Here is a 9650-nt window from a genome sequence, read left to right as displayed (position 1 = left end):
GTCTGACAGACTGAAACCTTCCCTTTCATACCAGCCACGCAAGCGCTGGTCCCCTCTGGTATCTTCTGCCTTTTCAGTGCTACTAGAACTGACTCTAAGGAGGTTAGGAGGGCTTTCCTCTCCTGCCTCCCTTCAAGATAATTGAAGCTCCCTGAAGTGCACAGCTCCCACCTGAATGCCGTGACACTAATTTCGGTGTGCATCATCCCTTACCAGTTACCTCATAGGGATCTGGTGGGGTCTCTGCCTTAGCGTCTCTGTCTCTCTGAAACACCGCCAGGGACGGGGGGATCCAACCACCCCTCTGGCCAGCCTGCCCCAGTGTCCAACAACCCTGCCAGTGAAGAAGTTCTTTCTGATCTCCAACAGAAACACTCCCCGGTGTGACTCGTGGGCGCTGCCACTGCTCCAGTCACTTGCGGCTGAGGGAGACGAGGCCAAGCCCCGCCTGGGCCCAACCTCCTTCCTGGGAGTCGCGGAGAGCAGTGAGGTTTGCTTCCCTCGGCCTACGAAGTCCAGCTCCCTCAGCCGCTCCTCCCAGCCCTGTTCTCCGAGCCCTTCACCGGGTTTATTGCCCTTCTCTGGCCCTGCTGCAGCCTCTCGGTGTGTTCTCCAGGCGGGCGCGGGGCTGTTAGAGGCGCCGCTCGGAGCGGGCAGGGCTGGGACGCAGCGGCCCCGGCACAGGCCCAGGCCCGGGCACAGGCCCAGGGGCACCACGAGCGCTGCCGGCACGAGCGCTGCCGCCCCGCCCCGCCCCCCGGCCGCTCGCTTTACGGCAGTGTCGCGCGGCGCCGGCGCTGTGCGGCAGCGGGACCGGCAGGCAGGTGCGCGGCCGCGCTCGGGGGCGGGGGTCGGGCCGCGGCGGGCGGGGGCCGGGGCCGGGGCTTGCCGGGCTGCCGGGGGGCTGGCGGCGGCTGGCGGCCTCGGCGGCGCTCCGGTAGGTGGGGTAGTGCGCTTCTTTCTCGCGGCTGTGTCAGAGCTGCGGTCCGGTCCTCTCGGTGAGGAGTGGGACTGCTGAGCCCGAACTGCCTCCCGCCGGTGTGCGGGGCTGGGGGAGGGGGCGCGGATGGAGCGGCGCCGGGCTGCCGGCGGGGCTCGGCTGTTCCGAGGCAGCGAGGCCGCTGGCCGGTGCCAGGTCGCCCTTTGCCTTCCACGGGCTCACCGCAGGGCCCGAGTCCGGCGGGGGGACAGGGTACCCTGGGCCGGCACCGGGGCCCGAACTGGGCCCGAGCCCCAGCGCGCAGCTCGGTGGGTGGTACAGATCGTTAATAAAGACCTGGTCTCGTTCTTCTGTTTCTCATGTTGGCCTCAAGTGTGTCTATTGGAAAGGGACTCGGAGCACTGGCAGCTGTTGAAGGGGCCTGACCGCTTGTGGTGCTTGCTGTGGGTGAACGAAAAGGGCTGGAAATGGATGGAAACCAGCGTGAGGCCATGCAGGACTTCGGTCCGCCGCTTTGTAGCAAGCGTAGGAAACGGTTCTCAAAAGATAAAGCTGCTCTTGGTTGTAGGCTGAGCTCATGAGCCAAACAGTTTGTCTGCTGAAAGCAGCCGGGAGCTTCACTGGCTTCTGAGCTTTGGCTATGCCAACATTAAGCTTCTATCTGTTGGTATTTCAGTTAATTAAAGATAGTTTATTTTAAAGTGACTTTCTTAAGTCAGTGGAACTACCTCACAAGGGGAGTGGGGGAGCCTCTGGTACTGCACACCTAGGGTTCAGCTGAACAGGTGCTGGGCCAGCTTGTCTAGAGCATGCCTTTGCCAGGAGGGGTTGGAGCAGGTGATTCTTGAGGTCCCACCCTGGGATCGTGTCAGAGACTCTGGACGATTACTTGTCGTTGTGAGCTGGCTGAGGGTTAAACGTTTGACTCTGTCTGTGCAGAAGGTTGCTTTTCAAGCAGCTGACACACAGCAGAGAAATAAAGGTTGTTTTCTGCCCTTCCCATGAAAGCTTTTCTTAGGTGGTTTCTGCTACAGGAAGCCTGCTGTGCGTGCTGGTAACTGCACCTTTTCATCCACAGATAGGTACTGAGTTGCTTCTCCCTGGGGTAGTCTCATGTTTATTCCATTGAAGTTTTATTGTGGGTCTTTAGCAAGAGTTACAAACAATGATTTTGCCTCTTGAAGCCAAGCTGGAAAGGAGCTGGCAGTGCCATCTCCGTGGGCAGTAGTTAGGAGGTTTTGTCCTCCTCTGTGTTTGCTGTTGACTACAGCAGTGTGTAGTGGAGACTTTCTTACTGCCATCTGTAGAGGTCTGTGGCCTTACCACAGCAGTTACCCAGCTGCTTACCATGTTTGTGTGGTTCCAGGTGATTTCTGCCCAGGTGCATGTTGTGTCCTCTCGGCCATCTATGGTGAGGTGCAACATGTGTTACTTACTTGCTGTTAGCTTAAAGTTTGGAGGTTTGCCTTCCCTGATTTCACTGTTTTTCATTCTCCCTTTGTTTCCCTATTTACCCTTCATTCATCTCCTGCCTTTTCTTTAATGACAAACTGTTCTGGAAGGGAGTAAGATGAACCAGCTGAGGTTGTGTTGAACCTCTGTTGATGGAACTTTGAGAGGGAAAGGCATTGAGAGGCCCCTGATAAACTATAGCAAACTGAAAAGTTCAGTTCTGTAGATTTCACTGGGATACCATTGGGCTGTTGATGCTAAAGGGATAACTCTCTCTGACGAGAGGATGTTGCACCAGGGGAAGTTTAGCTTGGATATTACAAGAAAATTCTTCCCTGAATGGGATTCTCAAAGCCTGGCACAGGCTGCCCAGGGAGGTGGTTGAATCCCCGTTCCTGGAGGTGTTTCCAACAGGCAGAGATGTGGTGTTGAGGCCATGGTTTCGCACCAGCCCTGGCAGAGGCAGAGAATGGTTGGACCTGGTGGTCTTAGAGAGGTTTTACAGTTAGAGCAATTCTGATTCTGATTGCCACTTTGCCTCATCATTGATAAATTTCTTTAGGGAGAAGAACCTGTGAGTGAGCTCTGCATGTCACTGTGCCTTGCCTCTGCTGTGTGCCGGTCACCTCCCTTCTGCACGTTCTTCATTGTCAGCATGTTGAGAGAGATTTCTTTCAGCTTGTTTAGCTGAAGTGCCAGCCGAGTTCTGCCTACTCAAAAAGGTCTTTCAAGTTTGTGTTTCCAGCATTAACAAAGCCCTGTTCTTTGGTGTGTTCTCCTCTAGGTGTTGGACTGAGGTTTGGTTTCTCCTCCTATGGATGACTGAATGAGCAGCAAATGGCCTTGCCTCGCCTTACCGGTGCTCTGCGCTCCTTTGCAAATGTCACTAAGCATGAGGATTACAGTGAAGAATTGGCTGACTTAAAGGTTAAGAGCTTTTGGCTTTCCCAAAGCATCCTTGTCAAGCACTGGGGGGAGTCTAGTAGGGATTCCTTGCTCTCTGGCTTTGTTTTTTTGTAAGAGTAGGCAAGGAAGGCTGGGCAGGGACCTCTCAGACTCAGCTGCTCAAGGCCTCATCCAGCCTGGCCTTGAACCACCTCCAGGAGGGAGGCATTCACAGGCTCCCTGGGCAGCCTATTCCAGAGTCTCATCACTCTCGGATTGAAGAACTTCTTCCTCAGCTCCAGTCTGAGCCTGCTCTCCCTTAGCTTCCAACCATTCCCCCTTGGCCTGTCTCTGGATACCCTCAGGAAAAGTCCCTGTGCAGCCTTCCTGTAGCTCCCTTTAGGTACTGGAAGCAGCTCTGTGGTCCCCATGGAGTCTTTTTTCTCCAGTCTGAAAGGCCCCAGCTCCCTCAGCCTGTCCTCGTAGCAGAGGTGCTCCAGCCCCTGGATCATCTTTGTGGCCTCCTCTGGACTCACCCCGACAGAGAAGGGGCAATGAGCTCAATTTACTCTTGAGGAGACTCCAGCTGGACTCCACAAGAATGTATTTCCCCATGAGAACAGTTGGACATTGGAATCACATCCCAAGGGAAGCTGCTTGCAATTGCTACTTCATACTGGCTGAATGCAACTGGAAAGAGGGGGCTTATCTGATGCTCAGTTTTCAGAAAGCTTCCCTGTTATAGTAATTGGAAATTAAAACCCAAACAAATGTTTTGTGCTTTCAGACTAAAAGATCAAAACTCCATGAACAGCTGCTGAAGTCTGAGCTTACGTGGAGGAAGATAACAAAGTTTGTTGATGACCACCTGGACAAGAAAGAACACCAAGCTGTAAATGGAGATCTAAAAACTATATTACAAGCTGCAAAACAAATAGGTAGGTTTGCATTCTCTGGGAGTCTGACAAACCAGCACCACTGCCACTACCACCACTCACAGCATCCTGGCTGGGTTTGTTCAGTTTGTGCTTGATGACTCCTGCAGTTCCACTTTGGTTCATGGTGTGGTGGCTTTGTTTATGCTGGCTTGAAGTACCTTTTGTGAATGTTTGCATAAGACACATAGTTCTTTTTTCCCCTCTAATAATATATATTTTATTATCATGACTTGATATGTTGTTCTGGTAGCTGTAAATCTAAATTCATGCATTTATTTCCTTTCATTTCTTTGGGCACTTTTCGTAGCTAACATGAATCCTGCAGAAATTCTACTGGGAGTTGGTACAAGGATGTAGTAAATCCCAGCTGAGTTCTGTATGTTTAGTCTGTTATGCATATTCAGATGAGGCAGTGAATAAGCACTGAGACAAAGTGGAAATTTGTTACCTCTTAAAAAGCTCATAAATATCCTGTTGTGATTTGAAGACCTCAGGCAAGTTTTTCCTCTAACTCAGGAGAACGAGCAAGCATTGGTAATCCTTAATGTGAATTTCTAGTGAAAAGGATAATGAAGCAGGTGCTTTATTGCCAGGTACCTCTTGTAATCCAGTACCTTGCAACACTTACTGATTGTCGTTATGGTCTTCTTCTCATATCTCTGTTGAGGAGGCTCACAGCAAGAAACTGAATCTGGTTCCATTCTAGGCAAGGGAGGAGAAGGAGTTGGGAGTGTATGAAGTTACATTTGGCTTTGGTTTTGTTAACAGTTGGAGCTGAAAATGGACAAGAAGCAATTGAAAGTGGAGCTGTTTTTCTCTTTAAGACATTTCACAACAGAGAATGTGTTGGCCATGAGGAGACCAAGGCAATCAAGCAGATGTTTGGGCCCTTTCCATCATCGTCTGCTACCGCAGCTTGTAGTGCCACATGTCGGATTGCTTCTCACTTCACTGAGGAACAGCTTACAGCCCTCATACAGATGGCTGAAGAGCAAAATGGTGATGACAGAGTCTTCTTTGGTAAAAATATAGTGTTTTCATTTGACATGCATGATTTGGATCACTCTGAGGAGCTGCCTGTGAATGGTGAGGCTGACGCACAGAGGATTATAAGCTTAGATTATAACAAGTTTCTGAATAACCAGCTGAACCACTTACAGAGTTATGGTGATGAGAAGTCTGACCCCAAGTCCTTGGGGAAAGTGGATGATTCTTTTTTGTGGCATGAAGTTGGGAAGTATCTGAATGAATCTCAAGGGAGTACTCCTGGAGGGCCAACAACAGAAGACCTCTGCTGTACTTTGTACGAGATGCTGGCTTCTAGCAAAAGTGGTGATGAACTTCAAAATGAGGTACAGTAGAGTGTTAACCACACTGCATCTACCTGCGTGGTGCAGAAGCACAGCACTGTTTTGAGTTGCATCAGGCCAAAACACTTTACCCAGTTGTTCATGATTTTCTTTTCTTGTTCTTTCTCTTGAGAAAAATTCCATGGCAATGTCTCTGTTTACCAGGCATAACACTTCTGTGAATAGTTTCCTCTCCCCCATAAGAGGCAGGGGATTATTTTTTGGTTATTTGCTCAGCTTCTCCATGTTTTCTTTTTAAGCAGTATCCATTTTTAGCTGCCTTAGACAAGTGTGAGGACTTGCAAAGCCAAATCAAAGTTAAATTCTTTGGACAGGTTCCATCTCCAGTTGCAGAGCCTTCCTGTTACTGGGAGGAAAGTTGGAGGACTGGGCAGGTGGTGCTGCTGTAAAACTTTGTCAGATGGCTTCTGGTAGTTTTTTGTGGAGGAAGAGGTTGGGTTTAGTGCAAGAAAGACAGAGAAGACTGGAGGGAGAGAGAATAGCTGCTGGGAGGCTGGAGTTGTAGGCTAACAGAATGTTATGGAGCATGATTAAAGGCTGATAGAGCTTTCAGGGTGTGTGCAGGAGAGGTGAATTCTAGTCAGGAGAACTGATTTGGAAGGGATGGACTGGATGATCTCAGAGGTCTCTTCCAACTTGCTTGATTCTGTGATTTGCTGTGCACTTCTCTGTTCTATTTCCCTGACATTTCCTCACTTGCTGTGCCTGCCTTCCCTGAAAACATCCAATTCTTGAATTCACAAACTGCACTCTTCAGAAAGACTTCAGCTGTTGAAAATTTGCCAGGAGTACAACTGCTGGCAGGAGCAGACCATCCTGTGGCAGACAGGATCATGAAAATCTGTTGGATTTTTGCCATTACAGTTGCAGGTTTCATTCCTCTTAACAGAAACATTAAAGAGATGGGGAAGAGGACCTGAATATTTCACTTCAGGTTTTGGATAACTACATATTGAGGTCTGCATAATGGTAGAGTTGCTGAAGCTATATTCTTGTTTCATACAACTGTTCTTGGAGGCCTCTTCTGTATAGAAATATTTCTTTATAAACTTCTTTTGTCATCTTTTGGATTTGTAAGGACTCTTAGTAATAAGAAAAGTACTTTTTTCCTCCCCATTCTCCTTATTTTGACCCCCATGTTGCCTTTCCTTGCAGCAGCCTTATTAATTCCTTTCTTATTGCACAACTTGGGAGCTGAGGAGAGGGCAAAATGAATTGAACCTGATGACTTCCTGTTAAAGGTTAGCTGGCATTTGTGTTGTGCTCTCTAAGATGCCTCCTGACTTGAATATTTCTTTTGGGCTTTGGATTTTACCAGCACTTAGGGAGTTTCTTTTACTTCTTATTCTTTTTCAATTACAGCAGTCTGACTGGTGGCATCATTAAGAGCAGATGGTGCTTTTAAACCTGAAGAAAACCCATTCCTAGAACTAGGTCATAGAGCTGCCATATGAGATGGCATAACAAGTGTGTGATTGATTTTGCATACTGAAAACCTTGCATTAGCTGAGGTGCTGAAATCTGTCTGCTCTAGGAAATTCTTTTTTGTCTTCATAAAGCCAGAGGAAGAGAGCTATTGTTGTGAAAGGATAATTCTTTGTCAGTAAAAATCCGGAGTTGTAAAAACAGGTTTTCATGTTTTAAAAGGCTGTGTCTAGTCTCCTCTTGAGGAAGATGCTGCTACCTGCACATGCTGGTGGTGAGGGTATTTGCAAGTGGGCTTCTCTGGAACAGTTTAATTTGATCCTTAAGCAAAGTTTGTAAAGATTAAAATAGATGAAAACTGTAATTGGGTGAGGGAGAATGGATTGAAGCTAAAGGAGGGGAGATTTAGACTGGAAATTAGGATGAAATTCTTTTGAGTGAGGGTGGGGAAACATTGGAACAGGTTGCCCAAGGAGGCTGTGGATGTCCCCTCCCTGGAGGTGTTCAAGGCCAGGTTAGATGAGGTCTGGAGCAGCCTGGGCTGGTGGGAGCTGTCCCTGCCTATGGCAGTGGGGTTGGAGCTGGAGGATCTTTAAGGTCCCTTCCAACCCAAACCATTCCAGGATTCCAGACCCTGCTAAGCATGTGAGCATGTCTGGAGCCTTTCAGGAGTGCCATCCTGTCATCTTTGCAGTGCCTCCACAGGCCCACACATGTATGCTACTTAGGTTTTTATCTACTTAATGAACTCTGCAAGGAATTGAAATGAGCTTCTTCCTTCAGCACTCTCAACTTGTGTTTCAGTGGTTGGTGAGGTAAAAAAAAAACTTTGTTCTTTGCTTTCCCTGTTTAAGAGCATTGCAGGCTTCCTGGGGGACAGTTTGTTTATCTGGCACATCACTGGTGACTCTTAATTAGAGGAAAATTGATTCTTCTGCTTGGAGTGAGATGGGAGTTATGACTTAGTTTTGAAGTGTTCTGGACGTATGCTTTTCTTTGGGGACGTGGAGTCTAGGAAAGCTACATGACAGCTCCAGGAGCCTGCTCCTCGCTGCGTCGGGCTGGCTGCAGAGCACGAGGTGGCAGCGGTGTGGTAACGAGGGCAGTAGTTAAGGGCAGGAAGGAGAAGCTGCTGGCAAACAGTGACTTTTGCCCAAAAGCCATTGTGCTTTTCTATTGTTTTCTGTCACAACATAGTGCAGGTTGTTGAATGTAGGCTTAATGTGATGGGGACAAAAAAGAGGTCAGGAGTTGGGCAGCACCTACTGCTGTGTGAAGTGGATGGATCCATGACCTGTAGGGTCAGAAGGCTTACAGCTTCATTAGTGAAATTCAGTTCTTGGCCAGTTATTTCAGAGTGGAAGCTGACATAGATGGTTTGGATAGATGATTTGTCTGGTCAATTAGGATGTTGTTGTTTAATTAAATAGGTTGGGTTTTTTCAGTGTGGTGTTTGTGCATCTCTGATTGATTGATTGACAAAGCAGCAGGCTTTTAGACAGGCTTCTCCCCAGGCTCTGCTATCTGGAGCTCTGGTGGCTCCCAGGCTTCAGCCTGTAACTTCAGCTGCCTTTGTCACTGGTGCCAATACAGTGATTATTTTTATTTCCACTTGAGTTCACCTACATTATTTCTGTTGCCCTATCCTAATCCCACCACAGCTCTCTGCCAACATGCTTTGTTGGTTGAACCTGTAAATGCTCTTGGGATGGAGAACAAGGGGAGCTTCACTCACTTGTCAGTTCAACAAACTGGCAGGAGGCCCTTCTGAGTCTGCTGCCAGCTCTTCTGCAGGAGGAGTACAGAAAAGCAAAGGAAAAGAAAATCTATGCAGCCTGTAACAGAATCTGGAAAGGACCTCTTCTGCCAGGGGTGCAACAGCTCATGCTGAGGAAGATACAAGCATGTGGGAAAATCTGTCCCAGGTTCTCCCTTGAAGACCTCTCTGGAGCCTCGTTGCCAGCGTGGCTGAACTGAAGCCTTATTGCCTGCTTGCTTGGCTGTCTTTGGGGCTGAGTTTATGGTCACTTTCCCTGTGCTGCACCTGTCCTCAATCCAAGCATCAGAGGGCAGTGCTTGTAACTTCTCTTCCAGGCGATGCTACACCTTTCCAGCTCTGCCTTTTACTTTCCCTTCAGGCAGCTCCTCACCAACTTTGCATTCTTCTCTTAATGCTCATCCTCAGGAACTGAACAGCTCCTCGTGTGGAAAATCAGTGTTTTGAATGAAGTGCAGATGTGAGATGACTTCTGTTTATTTCCTAGATAAATGAAGTGTTAGCCCAAGCCACACATCATTGGTAGGTCCTTGCTGCCTGTAAGCCATTTTCTGGTTACCTTCATGTCTTTCTGATCACTATTTTTGCTTCCTAAACATCTCCTTTTAGCTCTTCCCCAATCATTTTCCTCTTTTTCTTAATCAGTGTCATTCCACTGGTACCTGTGTGCTCCCTGACCTACAGTTTCATGGGTCAGCTTTGAAAGGTTTATGAGAAATTACCTTACAGTCAAGCTGTGAGTTTTGTGTGTAGCTTCAGTGTGATAATTTTTATATCCAGATTGTTTTCTCTTTAATCACCTTGTCCCTGTATCTCAAAAGATTAGGTTTGGTTTTTCTTTAACCATAGGTAAATTTTCATTG

General features: G+C 48.2%; 1 protein-coding gene across 9 annotated transcripts in view; it reads left to right on the top strand.

Moving 5' to 3' along the window:
- The first annotated feature begins 786 nt into the window (after positions 1-786).
- ASCC3 (activating signal cointegrator 1 complex subunit 3) overlaps positions 787-9650 on the top strand; it is a 161512-nt gene continuing 152648 nt past the window's right edge. For all 9 annotated transcript variants that reach the window (XM_064170382.1, XM_064170383.1, XM_064170384.1 and 6 more), the window contains exons 1-4: positions 787-824; positions 3177-3319; positions 4065-4215; positions 4984-5567. In XM_064170382.1, coding sequence (XP_064026452.1) covers positions 3230-3319; positions 4065-4215; positions 4984-5567 — 825 coding nt within the window. In that variant the 5' untranslated portion in view covers positions 787-824; positions 3177-3229. The remainder of the gene's footprint in view (positions 825-3176; positions 3320-4064; positions 4216-4983; positions 5568-9650) is intronic.

This window comes from Pogoniulus pusillus, chromosome 33, assembly GCF_015220805.1.
Source record: "Pogoniulus pusillus isolate bPogPus1 chromosome 33, bPogPus1.pri, whole genome shotgun sequence".
Taxonomy (NCBI): Eukaryota; Metazoa; Chordata; class Aves; order Piciformes; family Lybiidae; genus Pogoniulus; species Pogoniulus pusillus.
This window is presented reverse-complemented; position numbering and strand designations above follow the sequence as displayed.